Source organism: Vigna umbellata, chromosome 3, assembly GCF_029865625.1.
Source record: "Vigna umbellata cultivar VRB3 chromosome 3, Vumbellata_1.0, whole genome shotgun sequence".
NCBI lineage: Eukaryota > Viridiplantae > Streptophyta > Magnoliopsida > Fabales > Fabaceae > Vigna > Vigna umbellata.
The window spans coordinates 55,146,573-55,166,911 of NC_142167.1; the positions used below are offsets into that span (position 1 = coordinate 55,146,573).

The 20,339-nt window shown below is 35.6% G+C and overlaps 3 protein-coding genes and 1 pseudogene across 9 annotated transcripts in view; 3 read left to right on the forward strand and 1 right to left on the reverse strand.

Moving 5' to 3' along the window:
- LOC148202964 (uncharacterized) overlaps positions 1-15,633 on the forward strand; it is a 33,615-nt gene extending 17,982 nt beyond the window's left edge. For both annotated transcript variants that reach the window (XM_088108123.1, XM_088108124.1), the window contains exon 12: positions 15,355-15,633. In XM_088108123.1, coding sequence (XP_087964249.1) covers positions 15,355-15,618 — 264 coding nt within the window. In that variant the 3' untranslated portion in view covers positions 15,619-15,633. The remainder of the gene's footprint in view (positions 1-15,354) is intronic.
- Positions 3,118-8,668, reverse strand: LOC148202965 (single-stranded DNA-binding protein WHY1, chloroplastic-like). Of its 2 annotated transcripts, none has more exons than XM_088108125.1 (7): positions 8,453-8,668; positions 8,271-8,371; positions 8,073-8,171; positions 4,250-4,344; positions 4,017-4,090; positions 3,636-3,733; positions 3,118-3,413 (listed from the first exon to the last, which is right to left on the reverse strand). In XM_088108125.1, exons 1-7 carry the CDS (start codon positions 8,631-8,633, stop codon positions 3,294-3,296), a joined length of 768 nt encoding a protein of 255 aa, XP_087964251.1. In that variant the 5' UTR covers positions 8,634-8,668; the 3' UTR covers positions 3,118-3,293. The 2 variants fall into 2 exon arrangements, with proteins under 2 accessions (XP_087964251.1, XP_087964252.1); XM_088108126.1 differs by having other exon boundaries at positions 8,271-8,365; positions 8,453-8,667.
- LOC148202966 (plant-specific TFIIB-related protein PTF2 pseudogene) lies at positions 9,065-10,924 on the forward strand (annotated as a pseudogene).
- LOC148202967 (uncharacterized) lies at positions 9,420-15,289 on the forward strand. 5 transcript variants are annotated; one of them, XR_015784588.1, is made up of 11 exons: positions 9,424-9,535; positions 11,024-11,143; positions 11,432-11,502; positions 11,747-11,848; positions 12,640-12,729; positions 13,658-13,690; positions 13,886-13,963; positions 14,283-14,352; positions 14,669-14,733; positions 14,827-14,924; positions 15,144-15,289. XR_015784588.1 is itself a non-coding variant. In XM_088108129.1 (10 exons), the coding sequence occupies exons 3-9, from the start codon at positions 11,491-11,493 to the stop codon at positions 14,701-14,703; spliced, it is 420 nt and encodes a 139-aa protein (XP_087964255.1). In that variant the 5' UTR covers positions 9,420-9,535; positions 11,024-11,143; positions 11,432-11,490; the 3' UTR covers positions 14,704-14,737; positions 14,827-15,137. The 5 variants fall into 5 exon arrangements, 4 of the variants coding, with proteins under 4 accessions (XP_087964255.1, XP_087964256.1, XP_087964253.1 ...); XM_088108129.1 differs by lacking the exon at positions 15,144-15,289 and having other exon boundaries at positions 9,420-9,535; positions 14,669-14,737; positions 14,827-15,137; XM_088108130.1 differs by lacking the exon at positions 15,144-15,289 and having other exon boundaries at positions 9,420-9,535; positions 14,840-15,137.
- Positions 15,634-20,339: the final 4,706 nt, after the last annotated feature.

Sequence of the window (20,339 nt, forward strand, 5' to 3'; positions counted from 1 at the left end):
TTGGTTTGGAAAATTTAGAAAGCAATTTTGTATAACTTGGTGTGAGGCAGATCATTCAATCATTTATTGTCACTCGAATTTTGAATGTGTCTAGTTAATAATATATGTTGATGACATCGTTATCATAAACAGTGACAACCATGACATCTCCTAAATGAAACATCTTTGCCTCCATTTTCAGATCAAAGATCTTGGCCAACTGATACACTGTTGTTAAAGCTATCAAATTGATAATACTTTTCAAGGCAACTTCAGTATTGTCAAGTTAGTAGTCAAGAAAGTATATAGGGTTAAAGTAACCCTGAGTCGTCTGCCAATGAACACAAAATTGTTTTTCAATATTTGACTCTTATGAATGTTATGCAATGCTCAAGAATAAAAGTGAAAAGCTATGCTAATGAAGTTAATATTTGAAGAATGTTTGAAGAACAAATAGGAAACTTAGAAACAATTATAATGAAATAGGCTAATTCCACTACTTTTCCAAGATAGATTCATTATCGGTTATCCAAAGATTATTGTTCAATTAATTATTGTTCGAGTTTCAAATTAATTGAAGTACATTCTTAATTAATTTGAGGGCGATCATACAATCAACCAAAGTAGATTCTCAATCAAAGGCAGGACTTTTTCTAGATTATTCACAATGAATTCAACCAAAGTACATTCTCAATTAAATCTTATTGTGTTTAATGATGTCTATTCTTAAATCCCTTAATCAAATTAGAAGCTAATTAATCAAAGTAAATTCTCAACTAATTATAGTTGAAATTTTTATCACCAATCAAAGTACATTCTCAATTAGTAGCAAGAACACGTTTAATCATATGAAAGTTCTTAAATTCAATCAAAGTAAATTTTGAATTAAACCTAGAAACCCTTGAACTCATATGATTAATATGCATGTAGAGTCAAACACTTTGTGATGCAAAAATCATTGCTTTTAATATGATTGAGAGATGAAAGACATAGAAGAAGAATAACCCAAATCAATAATCAAAAGAAACAAATACATTAATTCAACTAAACCTCAGAGTCCATAATGAAATTACAGTGGAATAGCCCTAGAAGCTTAGCCCTCCATGAATGAAGTAGAATACCTAATAAAATAAAAGTGAGAGGAGTGGTGGATGATTGTTTCTAGTGGATGAGTCTAAATGAATGAGTTATGATCTCTGCCTCTCTTGGGTTTCTTTATATAGACTTGATTGGGCTTAAACTCTGAATATTTTGTTGATAAAATATTTTACCTTATATCTAATATATTTCAACCCTTTTTATTTTATTCAAAATTGTACAGAAGTCCAAAATTTTCCTCTAATTGCACTTTAGCTATCTCTTTCTTTTCAAAATTGCATAGGAGCCCTGAGTTGACCAAATTGGATCAGTTTTGAGCATTCAATTTCATGCTTTAAATGAATAAAATTCTAACTTCAGGTGCACAAATAAACATTAGAACATCCAAAATAATTTATGCAACTAAGAATCACATTTTAAGCATCTTTAATTCTCAAACTCAATAAATCCAATCGTCACAAATTCATTTTAAATCAATCATTTAAGCACAAGAATCTCATCAAAAATTTGAATTTTAAAACATAAATATGCAGTCATCACCAACTCAGATATTTATTGGGTATTGACACAATCCAACGGTGATATCTCTTAAAAAAAGTATGCATTGGATATTTTGGAAGAAACTAGATTGATGAATTCAAAATTTGTTAACACACCCATAAATCTTAATACTAAACTTCTACCAAATCAGGGGTATCCTATATCAAATCCCGAGTAGTGTAGAAGACTAGTTGAAAAATTGAATTATCTTACAGCTATTCGTCCTAACATTTCCTTTGCAGCTAGTGTGGTAAGTTAATTTCTTAATTCCCCATGTGAAGATCATTAAAATGCATTCATCCGTATATTAAAGTACATTAAAGGAGCTCCTAGAAGATGGTTGTTGTATAGTTTCAATAACCATACAAGAGTTGTTTGTTATTCAGATTCTAATGGAGTAGGATCTCCTACTAATAGAAGGTCTACATCAAGATATTGTATTTTCATTAGTGGTAACTTGATCTTTTGGAAAAGAAAGAAACAAAGTGTTATGGCAATATTTGGTGCAGAAGTAGAATATAGAACTATGGCCTCAACCACTTGTGAGCTTGTTTGCCTTAAACAATTGCTTAAAAAGTAATAATTTGGAGATGTCACTCAAATGACACTTATATGTGACAATCAGTGCTCTTCATATAAGTTTTAATCATGTCTTTCATAAAAAGATCAAGTACATTTAGATTGACTATCATTTCATTTGAGAGAAAACTGTATCTAGAGACATCAAGATTGAATTTGTTAACTCAAGTGATTAGTTAGCAGATATTTTCACTAAATCTTTACAAAGACCCAAAATTGATTATATTTGTACCAAATTTAATATATACGATTTGAATGCATTAGCTTGAGGAAAATTGTTTGATATCTTAAATTATTAGATATCTTATCTTGATATGTTATCTTTATCTTTTATCTTTAATTATTTTGTCATTATTCTTTATTTGTATTTTGAACTTAACTCATATTTTTTCTATTACAAATATAATATCGTATATATATTTTCTACACAAGAGAAATTAATCTCAAACCCAGTTTTCACTATGTTTAACATTAGTAAAAGTAAGAGTACATAACTAGCAATGTGAAAGTTTTGTATTACTAGAACTTAGAGTAAACTCACTTTATACCAGTATCTAACTATTGAAATTATACACTCTGCTTGTGTGTCTGATATTCTTTACCCAAGTTTGGTTTGGCATGCCTTTAGGACGAATTTGAAGCCCAACTTTTAGCTCTTACTTGAAAAATATAAAAAATAAACCTTCTTATATTATTTTTACTAAATAAAAGGTAGAGAATTATTACTTAACAGCATAACAGCTATAAAAATGCAGCAAGCCCTCTCTTGAATATAGTTTTTCAGCAATATATGAATTTGATTGAGGGACAGGAAAAATTGAATATTTTAAATTAATCCATGATTTTATGAAATATTTACATCAATACATTCTAATTAAATTCAAAAACAAAAGAAGAAAGCAAGTACCAAAACACAAAAAACAAGGAAAAGAATAAAAGTAAATAAATAAATTAAAATGAGTGTTCTAACAATGATACTCAAAATTTCTCAAAAAATTATGCTATTAGAATGAAAAGATTCAACACATTTCAAAGTTGAGAAGGTAGCATAGGGTTTTGTAACTAACTGTCTACAGTAATTGATGAAGTGATGATTACTATCTGTTCCTTTCATTGTTTGCACTGTATCTGGGGTTGGCACTGTTCATTTGACTATATACCTCTGCCTTTATGGTGCTTGCAAATGCACTCCAACCTAGAAGGTACGGCACGATATACTGCATAGAAAAGCAGCAAAAGTACAATCAAAATATGAATCAGCCTGCATAAAGGAAATTTAGTTTCGTTCAAGAAAAAAAAATGTGTACACAACCTGTTCCTAAATGCTATATCACTTTATTCAATAAACATAGCCAGGAACTTTTCATTCCAAATTATAATAGGATCATGAAAATGAATATTCAACTACTAGAGGAAAGAGAGAGAATGAGAAACCATACATTGAAAATTGACCTTAAAACTGCTAGCTGCGCCCTTCTAATAGGGAGATAGATGTTTTCCTCAATTTCCTCCATGTTCGCAGGTTTTTTATAAACACCTTAGGAAATTGACGTAACAGAGTCAGAACTGAAGTAAATATTTACAGAATTTAATATTTTTCCATTATATTTCAGGTTGGCTTAAAATGGATAAGCAAAATTATTCCTTAAAGTACGTCAAGAATATTCCCTTACTAAGATTCGATTAGCAGTTTACACAAAACAGTGAACTAAATCAATCTAAGTGCATTGCAGAGTATCCCAACAACTTCAAGATGGCAGGAAAGTAAAATCAAATTGACACAATAACAGCAACAGAAGTTTATGAATAAAGAAAATTACTTAAGCTAAATGAGTGACCAGTAGCATCCAGAAGTGGCTCCATCTTCAAAACTTTTCTAACTTCAATTCCATTGCTGCATAATAATACAATTTTCAAAATGCTTTAAAAGATGATATCACAGCAGTCATTACTTATGGCATAACACAAAAAAGAAAAAGAAAAACTAAACAGGTGCTGAGAACACTCATGTAGTTATTTGTTAATACAGATGAATCCACAGAGAAAAAACTACCTTTTTGCCTTTGCAGTCTTACGTGAAAATTCCCAAGACTCCATTGCACCAAGGCTAATTAGAGTCCCCATTTCACTTACCGAAAGTGAGAACACCTGCATTCAAGCAAAGTGAAACACTACCTCATGTTCTATGTTCAACAGAATCATAAATTCCAATGAAATCACATCTGCTTTTCTTTATGGTTCAATGGAGGGCTGTTACAAACCACACCTCAAAAGCAAGAAAAAAAAAAGAAAGAAATGAAGTAAACACAGATGTTTGTATTATTTTGTTAATGAAAGCAGAACACAGAAGAATAACAAATCCCACTGCCTAGAGCTATGCTCCTCTAGAGCAACACAATTGATTCCTCCCCTTTTTACCAAAATCCCTCTCTTCCTTAACTGAATACAAATAGGATTTGTATTCACCTAAATATTCTTCTCTCTCATCTAACTGCTCTGCCCCTAAGTCATGCCACCTTAGCCATCCAATTCTTCTTTCTCACATACACTTTTCCCCATCTTCTCTTACTACCTTCATAGGCTAGTGGTTAATGGAGTCAACTCATTCTCTGGGCCTCAAAGAAACCAGCCATGACATGCCCAAAATCATATCAATGTCCTCTTGACCAAACAAATAGGCATCTATTATGAAGTCCCAATTTATTTCGATTTTAATTTTATGACAAACTCCAAACGTTTTTGACTTGTGACCATCTCTCATCAAGGATGGTCTCCCATGGCCAACCCATTGCTTCAACCAATCTTTTAGAAATAAAGTTATGTCATGCTTCACTGTTAATCAAAATAAACAGATGCAACTTATGTACCTTTCCTTTAAATTTAAGAGTTCGAGGCAACTCTATTTCTTTAGCTCCAAGATTGAGCAAACTCAAGGCACTACGCTCACCATCTGTGTCTCCCTCTTCTCTCTCATATGCATTTCTTGTCATCACATTCCATCTGGAATTTCATCACCCACCAATATGACCCAGAGCTGTTTCACGGGGCATTGGTGCATAAAGTTGTAAAGTCCACCACATTTAAAACACAACCCTCTGTTTCGCCTATCCAACAAGTCCTGATAGGCTAAATGCCTTTTTCCCCTATCTATAGGCCCGCTTCTATTATTTTCACCTGATTCTCCTATTGTGTTTGGACCAACCCCATTAACCCCTTCACTAGTCCCATGGTTTCTAGGAGCAATGCGACCTGAGATATTTGAACTAGTCTTGTAACTCGAATAGCTTCCCATTCGTGTTTCTTCTTTCCCATGCCATCCTCTGTTCTTATTCACAAAGTCCATATCAATGGCTCTTGCTACATTCATCATTCTTGCTCTCCTAAGTTGACTTACAACATGCAAACTTCTAATTCGGGCTGTAATTTCTTTATGCAAACTGTGAATATAGGTAGTTCAATCTTTTTCACTGTTTGTCGGAATTCATCAAGCTCCTCTCCTTCTAAGGACTTCAAGCCAATCTAATACTAGTGGTCTCCTTCTTCTACTTCGTATCTTTTGTCTTTTTAGGCCCGATAGAGCTCTCTCCCTCCATGTGAGGGATTTTCTCCCAGCTACGAGTCATCAATTTCACTGACTTCGATTGGTTTATTGTAGCCTCCTTACTCATCATCTCTATCATTCACTGATTTTCAATTGCTTGGAATCGTATCTCCTCCATGACAACTCTCATTCATTCCAGTTCTCCCTCAACAATCTCAACCCGAGCCTCCATGACTATTGTATTTTCTGGTTCCCCTTATTTCACCTTACTTCCTTTCTTCTTTGGTGACATTCACCGAGAAAGAAATATTTGGTAGGTCGGACCAAATATTACAAACTCCACACCTCAAAAGCAAGAAAAAAAGAAAGAAATGAAGTAAACACAAATCTTTGTATTATTTTGTTAATGAAAGCATAATATTGAAGGATAACAAATCCTACTGGGCCAGAGCTATGCTCCTCTAGAGCAACACAAGCGGTTCCTCCCATTTTTACCAAAATCCCTCTCTCCCTTAACTAACAGCAAAACCAAATACAAATAGGATTTCCATTCACCCAAATATCCTTCTCTCTCATCTAACTGCTCTGCCCCTAAGTCATGCCACCTCAACCATTCGATTCTTCTTTCTCACATACACTTTTCCTCGTCTTGTCTTACTACCTTCATGGCCTAGTGGTTCATGGAGCCCACTCATTCTTTAGGCCTCATCAAGGGCCCATTGGCCTCATGGGAGCCTACAAGTGATCTTATTTAGAGAAGGCCAGAGAAAAATGGAGGTATAGTGCATTGCAACATTTGACATTAAATCAGAGCACACTCCTTGCATATGGCATTATGGGTAGTTCTAACAACTAAACCGTCTTATAGGAACAACGAAATCATTATCTTTATTTTTTTTTTCAAAGAAGGGATAAAAATCAAATCGGTTGAACTGGCAATGGCAAATATACAGAAGCATCAATGCAATGAATGATGATGAGTAGCAACTTGTTAGTGATAGGATGGCAAGAGAAAAGAGACCATAAATAAAATTTATTATGTACTTGATAATGTCTAATTCAAGTCTCATTCAAAAAACAAAAATTTAAACTTCCTTAATTTCCTTCATTTCAGTTTTACATAATGGCCTTGTCCTGAACTTCTTCAACTTCAAGTTTCAGACTTAAGTCCAACCACTGCACCCCTTTCTCCCAATACATTATTTTTTTGTTTAACACCACTTCTAATTTCTTACATACAACAAATTATTTGTCAGCATTATCCATTTATTTAGCATAATTTTAAACTAATCAAAACTAAAGTTTCCCCAAAGTGAAACACAAAAAGATGGCATACCAATGTAGCCCCTAAGCAACCACTCAAACTGATGTCAACAACACATTTATACATTTGAAGAGCAAAAACATACGAGTCTTGAACCACCTAGGCAAAACCCCTAAAGTATAACAAATGAGATCATATTTTCCAAGAAATTCAAAGTTCCTAAGAGGAATACTCCCCACTGTCTTAATTTAAAATTGAAGTTATATTTTAAACAAGATCTAATGCAAAATTATTACTTGTTTAGGATCACCCTGGTCACATGTAATTGAGTGTTGTTAACACTCTTCTGTAAATTGAAAATCTTGAATTTATGTCACATGAATATTCTTGGGGATCATGCACACATGGTGGTCCAGGACCTTATACTAATTTTTCAGTCTAAAAGGTTGTATTTATCCAGACAATGCATTAGTGGAGTTGGTGTAGCACACTCACAAGAATACATAACAAGTCCTTACATTTTAGAGAAACCAAAACATTAAGTAGCCAGAAATGTTCAAGCACCTCTCGGACACTCACTTATTTTACCAAGACACCAAACCTACCTTCATAAGGAAAGTTAACAAAAATGTAATAGACTAATATAATAATAGAAAGATATAACATCTCCACTACATACATGTGTCTTCTAAATTACTCACTAAAAAGATCAGATAATATTATCTGTTGCAATAAGCATTAGGAAGTAGTTGTATTGGGAAAATACTAGTACCGTACCTATCTTCGTACCTAAGTATGTATGATTGATCTTTCACCGTCCCTATACACATTGTATCATAATACTATCAATATAAATATGAGATCATACGAGGAGAGTTTTCAAGCTCTCTCAGTTTAATCTTAAATATAGTCTCTTTTATTTATCTCAACTTTATCTTACCATAGTTAAGGAACCTAAAAAGTGGACTAACCAAAAATTTCAGTAACTTAATTATAATATTGTTTTTACAAAGACACGAAAACCATGCCAGTTACCTAACTATTAGACTCAATAGAAGAATCTTAAGTTACCTGCTTTTGGTTCCAATCATATATGGATTCTTCAGTACCAACCGAAGGAGCAAACTGGAGCAACATATAACCTTCCCTAGACACCCCAAACGCCCCAGACTGCAAAAACAAACACCAAAGCCTTCTGTCATAACTAAGCATTTCACTCACTCACGTTAAAAGACACAAAACACCAGAAACTCAGATATCAGAGCATACAGTTTTTGATTCAAATTCCGGAGGTTTAGGAGTCAAGGTGAGCACACCCTTCGCTGTATAAACAGAGTAATCTGCATACACCCTTTGCGGCAATTCTGCAACTAAAAACACAAACACCCATTATTTCACTCCGAGTTTTCAAAGAAAAATGATAAATTTTGGAGTTAAGTTGAAGAGTAAACCCGAAGGATATTGAGGCAGTGGTGGGAAGGGTTCCATGGAGTGGTTGCATCTGACAGAGAGTGAAGTTGGAAAAATGAAAGAAAAGTTCCTGTTCAAAGGAACAATGAATTTGCGAGGAACAAAAGAGTGGAAGGGTAGTGAGAAGTGCTTTAAGGGGAGGGAGTGAACAATGTGGGACATCTTCTTCTGTTAATCTACTTCCTACTCTTCTTAGCTGAAACACACACAGATATATATTTAAATTAAACCCACATATTTATATTATATTTTATTTTATTTTATATAAATATGTATAATTATAGTAATTATAAATATATATTTTAATAATTTATAAATTAGAATAATTATATAAATACTATACTATTATAATATTATTTATCATATAATAATATAATATTTGTATATAAAATATTAGTTTATTGATAAATTATATTAGTCATTATGATATAGTAATCATCTTGAATAGAATTATATTTGTAAAATATATTTTTAATAGCTTGAATAATGTTGTTTTTTACATTAATTAAATAAAATATAATTTTAAAGACAATATGTTGTTTATAAATAACTTTGCTAGATTGAAAAGGGCTTATATATACTCAATTTAATTAAATTTGTAAAACTCTTTGGAACGAGGGGTTTCATGTCTCCTTCTTCTTGCAGCTACTGTGACAAAACCTCATTCCTCCGCGACGATGAATCTGGTGCGTTGATATGTTCTTCTTGCGGTTGCATTCAGCAATTCGACCAATTTGAAGCCCAAATCGGCGGCATCGATGGTCCCCAGGGTACTTTCATCCATGTGGGCACCGCCGGTTCCGGCAGCGTATACTCTTATAGAGAGAGGAAACACTTTACCGCAAAAAGCACCATCGAGGAAGTAACCTACAGTCTAGGGTTATCTTCCAAGAACAGCGACGTTAGGAGCATGGTGTACACCATAACCGATGGTGAGTTTGGCCAGGGTGAGTGGTTCCGCGTGCTCATCGGCGCGTGCGCGTATGTTGTCATGCGGAGGGAGGACCGACCCTTGCCCATGGCGGAGATTGCCTCCACGGTGGGGTGCGACATCTATGAAATCGGTAAGATGATTCAGCGTGTTGTTGATTTTTTGGATCTGAGACCTGATTTTCCGGAGTTTGACATTGTGCATTCGTTGGAAAGAACAATTAAAAATTCGAGTGTTTTTTCCTCTGTTGAGAGCGGTGTGATTGAGAAGATGCGGAAACAGGGGGTGTTTTTGATTCAATGTGCGGTGAAGTGGTTTTTGAGCACCGGCCGCCGGCCCCTTCCGCTGGTGGTGGCGGTCTTGGTGTTTGTGGCGGAGTTGAATGGGATCGTGGTGGGGATGGAGGAATTGGCTAAGGAAGTTCATGCTACGGTTTCAACTTGTAGGCTAAGATATAAGGAGTTGCTTGAGACGCTTGTGAAGGCTGCGCAGGTGTTGCCTTGGGGTAAGGATGTTACTGTTAAAAACATTGTTAAGAATGCGCCTTTGGTGATTCGGTATATGGAGAGGAAGGTTATGTTGAATCCTGGGGAGACTCAGGAGAAGAGGAAGGGTCTTGATCGAGCTGCGGTGGACTTGGAGGATGTGGTTGCTGAATGCTTGAGACATGACAATGAATTTGAATACGGCGTTGATGGCGTGACTTCGCTGAAGGATTTACAGTATTTTTCGTTGGAGAGTAAAAGTGATGCTGACAGAATGCAGATTTCCACTGAATGCTTGTCTGTGATGTATAAGAAGTTTTTAGATCGAAATCGTTCTACTGAGTCATTGCGAGGGAGCGGGAATGCTCGGAAAAGGATTATTTTTCAATTTGATATTCTGGAGTGTAGGGAGTGGTGGGATGGAAAATCTGAATTGAGCAAGAAGCTTGAGCTTAAAGAACTAATGGAGAAGGATGTTGGTGTGGATACAATGCCGCCATCGTTTGTCAATGGTCAATTGAAATGTAAAATGAGGAAGGAGAAAATCAATGCTGCTAAGTTGCGGATAAAACGAATTATGCATCCAGTAGATGCTAATCTAGGTGATGTTTCTGTCCCTTTAGATAGCTCTTGTCCTGAAAGAAGGAGGAAGAGAAAAGGAATGGTAGTGGACGATGTTGATTGGGAAGACCTCATTATTGAGACCCTTGTTCTTCATCAAGTAAAAGATGAAGAAATTGAGAAGGGGCATTACAATACCTTACTGGATCTACATGTGTTCAACTCTGGCATTGTATGAGAGGTTCAGATATAGAGGCATTCTGTGAGAAATTTCAGATAAATTTATCGTAATGGTCAGTTAACATTTTGTCCAAGACAACCATCTAGAGCAGATTTTTTGTTGCTGCAAGTTTTGTACGAACATCTTTTTTTGTATGAATGATGATGGCAATTTTGTTTGTTACCTTTTAACAATTCAGGGACCTTAATGTACATACATGATATCAGGATACAATGATGATTCTATATTCATCTTATTTTGGTTCTGCTTTTACTATATTGCTGTTCAAATTTTAGTTACAGCTTGTTTTTGGTGATGATAGAGTTTTGGAATATTCATTTTTAACCAATTGTAGGGTTTGGGAAGATTTGTTTTTAAGCTGGTCTGTTTATCAGTGGCTGTGACCGTAAATGCCTGTGGTTCCCACGAATTTGGAATGATTGTCCGAAACTGTAGCTACATATATCTATATAAGGTACTTGTATTTTAGTTTTAAATTCTATATTTGTATGTGTCATTTTCTTGACAAATACTAAGTTTAGTGTTTAACGGAAACAGATATAGAAGTCTGATTAAGTGTATTCTATTTTAACATAGGAGTTAAATGGACTCTACTTATTGTTGAATCTTGGTTACTAAAAAGCAATTAGTTTAAGCTTGAATATTCTGATTTCAGCAGTCTTGGTACTTGTATGCAGATGTAGAGCGTATTTTGTATGATCCATGCATTGCTTTTGTAATTGTTAGTTCTCTTTTTTGACAGGTAATTTATCATCTCTTGTCGTTCCAGCTGCTGCCTTGGGTGCTCTGGCTTACGGTTACATGTGGTGGAAGGTGTGAAACTGTTTCTTGTTTGATTCTTGCACACTTCGAATAATTTCATTGAATGATTGATGAGAAATTTTTCTGTATTTCTCGTTTTACAGTATTTTTATAGTGTTTTCTTAATTTTCTCACGTTTAAAAGTAACAAGTTGATGATATTCACCCTACAATTATTGTAATTTATTTTATGCATTCAATATTTCTGAATTAACTGCTTGTGATTCTGATTTCTGTTTTCTCCTTTCCAATAACAGGGCATTTCCTTCTCAGATCTTATGTACGTGACTAAACAGAGTATGGAAAAAGCTGTTGCAGATTTAACAAAAAAGTTGCAACATGCCTCTGATGTGATCGCTGTAGGTGTTCATTTATTGCTTGTCATTTTCTTTTTATATCTGTATGTAACTATGTTTGGTAGGTACTGCTTAATTATTGCACTGGAAACTGAGACTGCATTGATGTAGAATTTAAAACTTCTTCATTCAACTGGATTAATTATAATCTATCATTCATATGATTGACAACCAAGGTGTTTCACTTTGAATTTCTATGGAGTTGCTACTGTGCTTTAATTTGTATTACAGGATGACTTATGTAGGATTGTAGTAGAAAATGCTGTTTAAGGGTCAGTACAAATATATTGCTTGTAGACTCATGATGACAAACACCTTAAAACAGTAAAAGAATATCATCAAGGTATATATAGGTTTCCCAAATCCATGAATGTAACCACCTCAATCTGTTCTGGCAAGATTTGATTGGGTAAGCAGTGATCAAGGGATAGTAATTTCCATAACAACTTAGTTAAGGACCTATTGTTGCACAACACTTTTAACACAGGAAAGAGAAACGAAAAGAGTTGCCTACATTTTGTAAGTAAGTTTGTATTCTGAATAAAAAACGGTTTTCCCAATGACAAATAATTAGTCTGAAATTATTAATTTTATTAGAACACAGGACAGATGAAGAGATATAACCCATCACCAATAAAGTGAACTTATACATTTTAATATACTAAAATGCATCTGTTTTCCCTAATAAGGGCGGGGGATCATTATGCTTGGAAGACTAAATATGAAAAATCATATGTAAATTATATAATAAGATTTTTACTCTTACAATATCCTGTCAATTGTGATGATGGCAGGATGCCAAGAAGCATTTGATCCAAAGAATTCAGAATTTAGATGACAAAATGCTCAAGCAGATTAATTTGGCCCGGTCAACAAAGGATGAGGTGCGTCCTTTCATCACATAAAATTTATGCTGGTATTGGCATCAAAGAAGATTTCCTGACAAAAATTTAAAATGCTCTTACGTACATTCCTTTTCTATTTACCATTGAGCTGGTGCTTACTTATTAATTCTTTCCAATCAAATGGATCAACTATTCTTTTCAAGTTACTGATTTTGGAACTCAGTTTTGATGGATATCAATGTTAGTGAATACTGTGGTAGTTACAGCAAAACCCTCCATTGGGCTGTCGTCTCATCCCTATTAGTGACCACTAATGAAGCTGCTCCCATGCATATCATCTGATTTATTCTTATTCATTATACTTAGTACTTTATAAATCTTGAATTTTAGTTAGTAGTGGAAGATCATGTTCTGTAAATATTAGATATGCTCCATACTTTCCCTCCTTCTATACCTCTTCTGGGAGCATGATAGTTTCTATTGAGGGCAAAACATTCAACATTTTTTTTAAGTAAACTCTATATTCTGCCATAGACCAGTTACCGTATCTTTACAATTGCTCACAATATACACCTTTTGACCATACAACTTCAAAACAGGTATATTGATTCTCTTCAATAAATTCAATCATAATTTTTAGCCTGAGGACTTGGGTTTCTTGCAACAAACAGTGGAACAAATGGTATGTAATGTGTTCACTTTCTTGTTTTGGCCAGTTGATTGCCATCATGGTTGTCTTGCTAGAATAGACGTATGATGATGGATATTTAGGAGTTCGGATTGATTATTTGATTTTCATTTGAACGAAAATATCTAATCTAAGTTGTCACAAAATAATGTTTGTGTTTTCCCCCATATTGGTTGGTTGTTTTATTAGACACTGTCTATATTGTGCCTGTGATCATGCATGTACTTGTGTGCATCAAATTTTGAATTATTCTTATGTTGTATTGTTATGCCTTTTCAGGATGAAAGGTTGACTACATTGAGTTCTAAGCAGGTAAACTTTTTCCTGTCCTTGTTGAATATCTAATTCTTAAAATAATTTATTTATTTTTATTTGGAACATCTCATCCTTGTGTAAATATTGAAGTGCTAGAATTATTTGGTTGGTATGCATTTAAGATCTTAGTATTAAAATAGTTACACTGTTGGTACACTTAAAGAAAATACTGATTTAGTGGTGTGGTTGCAGGATTATGCAAATTATGGATTGGCATATCTTATTGACTTTGTACATGGAAAAGGCCAGAAAATGCCTGAAATTTTGCAGGTTGGAGTTTATTTCTTATATTTGTTAGTTCTGATCATACTCATTTGTTGTTTGTCACACTCAAATTTCCTTTTAATTTGCTGCTGAATATGCAAATATATTATTATATATGGTCTGGAGACTGGATTATCACTCATCTGCTGAGAGTTTTGAAGTAACAAGGAGAAACCTATATTAGCATGAAATATTTATTGCTAACTTTTAGCTTCCAGTATTACAACACCTTATTCAGATCATGTTCTTGTGTGGCGTACTTTCTAGTTTTATCTTTTGCGCTCTTGTTGAGATGATGATATGATGTTAATTAGTAAATATTCAGCAGGAGCAACCGAAAATGTCGGGGAAGTCCCCTAATTTGCTCACGTTTAAAAGAGCCTCCAAATGTGAAGGTATTCTTCTACCTTGTTGTACTCTGTTTTCTACTGTTATTTTCCTATTTGCAAATGTGTCTGGGTTAAATATGTTAATATGGTATAATGTTGAATTTATATCCTTAGTATATTACTGTATTCGTTAATTTGAAATTTGAATTTATATCCTTAGTAAATTATCCTATTTATCATGTATTTTTGTATCAATTTATTCTTATAAATAGAAGATTATGAGAGGGATCAATCAAGTCCTCTAGAATTATTTTATACTTTAATTTTCAAGTATAATATTATCTAGGCTAATTCTATTCTTTGAAATTGTAATATTTTACAGGTAATTTTGATACAAAAGCATTTGGCAAAGAATAGAATAATCACGGACACTGACAAAAAGGGAAAGTAAGTAAGCAATCATGCTCGGTACTATAGTGCCTCATTTGGGCTAATGCTTTCTTCCTAACCTTTATTTTTTATTTTGGCTTAACATAACAGTATATGTTACTAGCATCACGCAGAAAATAAGCTCAGAAGCCATTATTGTGATGGAAGATGAGAAGTTGTGGTTACAATTGAAACAATTCGCTAAACAGGTTTTGTTTTCGTACATTTTAAACATGACTTAATTATGGTTCATACTTGTTTAATGTTATGATATTTTTTTATAATTTATAACTATTATAAATGATAAGAGTTTGAACAATGATGAGACTTGTACAATACACCACATCCTTCTCAGTTTATTTTTAGCTTTAGCACAATAATATTGTTGATTATGCTATAAATTAATTATGAATTATGCTTTGTCCCAGGAATGTAAACAATGATAGCTCCAAATGTGAAGGTATTCTTCTACCTTGTTGTACTCTGTTTTCACTGTTATTTTCCTATTGGCAAATGTGTCTGGGTTAAATATGTTAATATGGTTTAATGTTGAATTTATATCCTTAGTATATTACTGTATTCGTTAATTTGAAATTTGTTTCTTGTAATGTGCTCAATGATTCTTTCTTTCACTTCTAGGGTCTCAAAGACATAGCAGAAACGTTGTCTATTGGTTTAGACAGGTCAGCTTCGGACACTATCACGCCCAATGGTACGGAAAAACTAAACCAGCTACGGAGGCCATTGTTGAGGTTTGAATTATCCGCCGAACGAACGCTATTTACCAACAGGCCGAACGCTATTTCACCGAACACACTATTAGGCCGAACGCTGAGATCGATACTTAGGCCGAACGCTGGGATCGAATACTTAGGCCGAACGCTATTTTACCGAACACCATAAAGGATTAAGCACCATTGGGACAAACGCTAAGATCAATTACTTAGGCCGAACGCTTAAACCATCGACACCATACTGAATTCAATACTGTTTGGACGAGCGCTCAAAGATTACCTCACCAAGACCGAACGCTGCCTATGACGAGTACTACCTGAAGACAACACCATCGAGAACGAACGCTAATATTCACTAATACACCAAGGCCGAACGTTTAAGATTCCAACTAAGAATATCAAGTTAAAACCGAACGCTTACAATCACTAATACCCAAGACAGAATGCTTGTGATTCAAACCTAGGAATACCAACTAAAGGCCGAACGCTCACAATCACCACTAAAACAAGGCCGAACGCTTAAGATCACTTCCTGAGAATACCAAATTATGGACGAACACCTACGATCAGTATTTCACCATGACCGGACGCTCAAAATTGAAATCTATCAATTTAAGACCGAACGCTCAGGTTCACCAGCCGAGACTACGATAACTATTAGACCAAAACCGAACGCTCGTAATTGAAGCCAAAGGACCCTAACTTAAGACCGAACGCTTACGAACAACAGTACACCAAAACCGATCGCTCAAGATCAAACACTATTAAATTCAACATCCTTAGAACGAACGTTTTGAATATTAATCGAACACCTAAAGTACTATGTCGAACACCTAAGAATTTAACAATCGTCTATAATCACAAATAACCAAGACCGAACGTCTGTGATCCAAACCTAAGAATCCTAATGGAGAACGAACGCTCTTTGAGAATACCAGTTTAGGGATGAACGTCTACAATCCTCATCGAACCACACTTAACCGAACAGTAATAATTCATAGACTGACCGAACGGTATTAAACATTCAAGACCAAACTGTAGATCAATACTTAACCGAAAACTATCCAATCAAATATCAACCGAACGGTATAAAATGAACCATGACCGAACGAGATAAATCACCACTTAACCGAACGTTACCAAAAATCAAGATTTAACCTATACTGACGATCGAACGCTAATATCACTTAATACCTGATCAAGATCGAACGCTAATTAATCACTAGCACTCACCAAGGACGAACGCTAACGCTCACTACTGAAAATACATGACCGAACGCTCACTTTGGCCGACCACTATTTGGTCGAGCACCATACGAATGAACGCGCGTTCTGCAAAATTCTGCAGAATCGCACCAGATTTTCCAGAAAACCCAAAAACCCCATTTTTCATCTCCTTTCTTCCCAGATTTGGTTCAACAACAATATTCTACCACTACTCATACAAATTCATACTAAACAAGATCACTCTAAGCACAAATCGTTCATCAAATCACTTAATAATACAAACCTCAAATACATAATTTATCTCTACAATCTACATAAAAGATCTAGCTCCCCTTACCTCTTGAAGACTTCCTTGAATCTTGAATCTCCCTCCCAAGGTCTCCTTGCAATTCCAGAGCTCTCAACCTCACCTTTCAGATTTTTTTCAGCAAAACTCCATTTCTTCCTCTCTGTATTTTTAAAGCCATGCCTTCTCCCTTGTTGCTCTTGAACGGTGCAGAATGAAAGACAGGGACCTCTGAGTGCTGCTCCCCATTAGCAAATAAAATAAAAGCCCACTTCTGATATTGGGGCGGCTGGTGCTTCCAAGCATGATGACTGTCGCCCCCCCCACTGAGAACGTGCGGTCATTATATTCTCCCCAACAACAAAAATTTTCGTCCTCGAAAATTAGGCTTATCAGAACAAGTGGGGGTAAGTTTCTCTCATCTCGTCCTCTAACTCCCAGGTAGAGTCGCTGGTTCCACTATTCCAGATAACTTTGACAAGTTTGACAGTTCTTCCTCTAAGTTGTTTGTTTTGACTCTCCTCAATCCTTATTGGTTGCACTTCAATTGACAAATTTTCTCTGACTTGCACATCGTCAACTTCAAGCACATGAGAAGGATCGAACATGTATTTTCTCAGTTGAGATACATGGAACACTGGATGCAAGTTTGCTAACTGAGGTGGCATGGCTATCTCGTAAGCTACGGGTCCTATACGTCGTAGAATCTGGTAAGGACCAAGATATCTAAGAGATAGTTTCCTAGCACGAATGGCTCTTCCTACTCCGGTAGTAGGAGTCACTCGGAGGAACACATGATCCCCAACTGCAAATTCTAACGGCTTGCGCCTCCGATCAGCATAGGACTTCTGCCTATTCTGAGATGCCCGCATCCTCTCTTGTATAAGCTTCACCTTCTCTGTAGTCTGCTGAATTATCTCTGGTCCCGTCAAAACTGCTTCTCCATCCTGAAACCAACAAAGAGGTGTTCTGCAGCGCCTCCCATATAATGCTTCAAATGGTGCCATGCCGATACTAGCCTGGTAGCTGTTGTTGTAAGTGAACTCAACCAGTGGCAATATCTCATCCCATACCCCTAGGTGATCCAAAATGCAAGTCCTCAACAAATCTTCAAGCGATTGGATTGTCCGCTCAGACTGTCCGTCCGTTTGGGGATGATAAGCCGAGCTCATTTGTAGTCTGCTTCCCATCTCATTCTGAAGGGTTTGCTAAAACCTGGATGTGAACCTCGGGTCTCTATCTGATACAATACTCGAAGGCACCCCATGTAACCTTACTATCTCTTTAACATACAGTTGTGCCAACTTCGCCATAGACATTCTCAAATCGATCGCCAAGAAGTGGGCACTCTTGGTCAGTCGGTCCACTATTACCCATATTGCATCATGTCTTCGGACAGTGCGTGGCAAATGGGTGACAAAGTCCATAGCGATGCTATCCCATTTCCACTCTGGAATTTCTAATGGTTGCAACAAACCTCCCGGTCTCTGATGCTCTATCTTAGCCTTCTGACACGTTAAACAAGAGGCAACAAACTGAGCTACATCTCTCTTCATACCGGACCACCAAAAAGACTCCTTGAGGTCTTGATACATTTTAGTCATGCCAGGATGCATGCTAAAACGGCTTTTATGACCTTCCTCAAGGATTAACTTCTTCATTTCTAAATTGCTAGGGATACAGACTCTGCCTTTGAACCTTAAGATACCATCAGTCCCCAAGGCAAAATCTTTTCCTTGTTCAGTCCCAATCAAACTGGATGACGTTTGGAGCTCAATATCCTTCGACTGCTCTTCTTTAATACGCTTCAACAAGTCATTGGACACCACCAAATTACTGCATCTGATGTTGTCAGCTTCAAATTCTACCTGCAATCTCAAATCTCTGAAGCTTTCTACCAACTCTAACTCTCTGACCATTAAGGCCGAAATATGCACTGACTTCCTGCTCAATGCATCCGCCACCACATTAGCCTTCCCAGGGTGATAAAGGAGATCAAAGTCAAAATCTTTAAGAAACTTCATCCATCGCCTTTGCCTCATATTAAGCTCCTTCTGATCAAAGAGGTATTTCAGGCTCTTATGATCACTGAACACCTGAAATTGCGCGCCATACAGGTAGTGTCTCCAAATCTTCAAAGCAAATACCACAGCAGCCAACTCCAAGTCATGAGTAGGGTAATTCTTCTCATGAACCTTGAGTTGTCTTGATGCATACGCCACTACCTTCTTCTCCTGCATCAGTACACACCCTAATCCTTGATGAGAGGCATCACAAAAAACCTCAAAAGGTTTACCTGTGTCCGGGATAACCAAAATTGGTGCACTAGTCAACCTTTTCTTTAGCTCTTGGAAACTAGTCTCACAACGATCTGTCCAGACAAAAGGTTGATCCTTCCTAGTCAGTTGTGTCAACGGCGCCACAATCCGGGAAAAACTCTCAATAAAACGGCGATAGTAGCCCGCTAGACCCACAAAGCTCCTGACTTCTGTAACAGTCTTAGGTCTCTCCCATTGAAGCACTGCTTGCACCTTAGTGGAATCAACAGCAATTCCTCCAGCTGAAATCACATGTCCAAGAAAAGGAACCTCTTCCATCCAAAACTCACACTTGGACAGCTTGGCGTACAATCTTCTTTCTCTCAGCACTTCAAGCACTGCCCTAAGGTGATGTTCATGTTCTTCCCGAGTTTTAGAATAGACAAGTATGTCATCTATAAACACCACCACAAACTTGTCCAAGAAGGGTCTGAAAATTCGATTCATATAGTCCATGAATATGGCTGCAGCATTAGTCACACCAAAAGGCATAACCACATACTCATAGTGACCATACCTGGACCTGAATGCCGTCTTTTACACATCATCTGCCTTCACTAAAATTTGATGGTAACCCGACCTCAAATCAATCTTGGAGAATACCATAGCTCCGTGTAATTGATCCATTAGATCATCGATCCTCGGCAATGGATACTTGTTCTTGATCGTCAACTTATTCGGCTGTCGATAGTCAACAATGAATTAAAGTTTTAAATTGTTAGTTGTTATGAGTTTTAGTTACAGCTATTTGAAAGTTTTGAATTAATTTCTACGAATTATTTATTTATTTATTTATATACAGTATGTTTGTGACATCCTAAATCAGAGTGCTACAATATATTTCTATTTCACTTAAAAGAAGAATATCACGACAAAAATAATTAATTATTATATTAATTAAATTAAATATTATTTAATATATTAAAAAATTATTATTAATAAAAGACTTTAATTGGATGTGAATTAACAATATCAAAGTTTTGTCAAGTTAAATTTATAACTAATGTTAGAGATTTATTCATAATAATAATAATAATAATATTATTATTATTATTATTA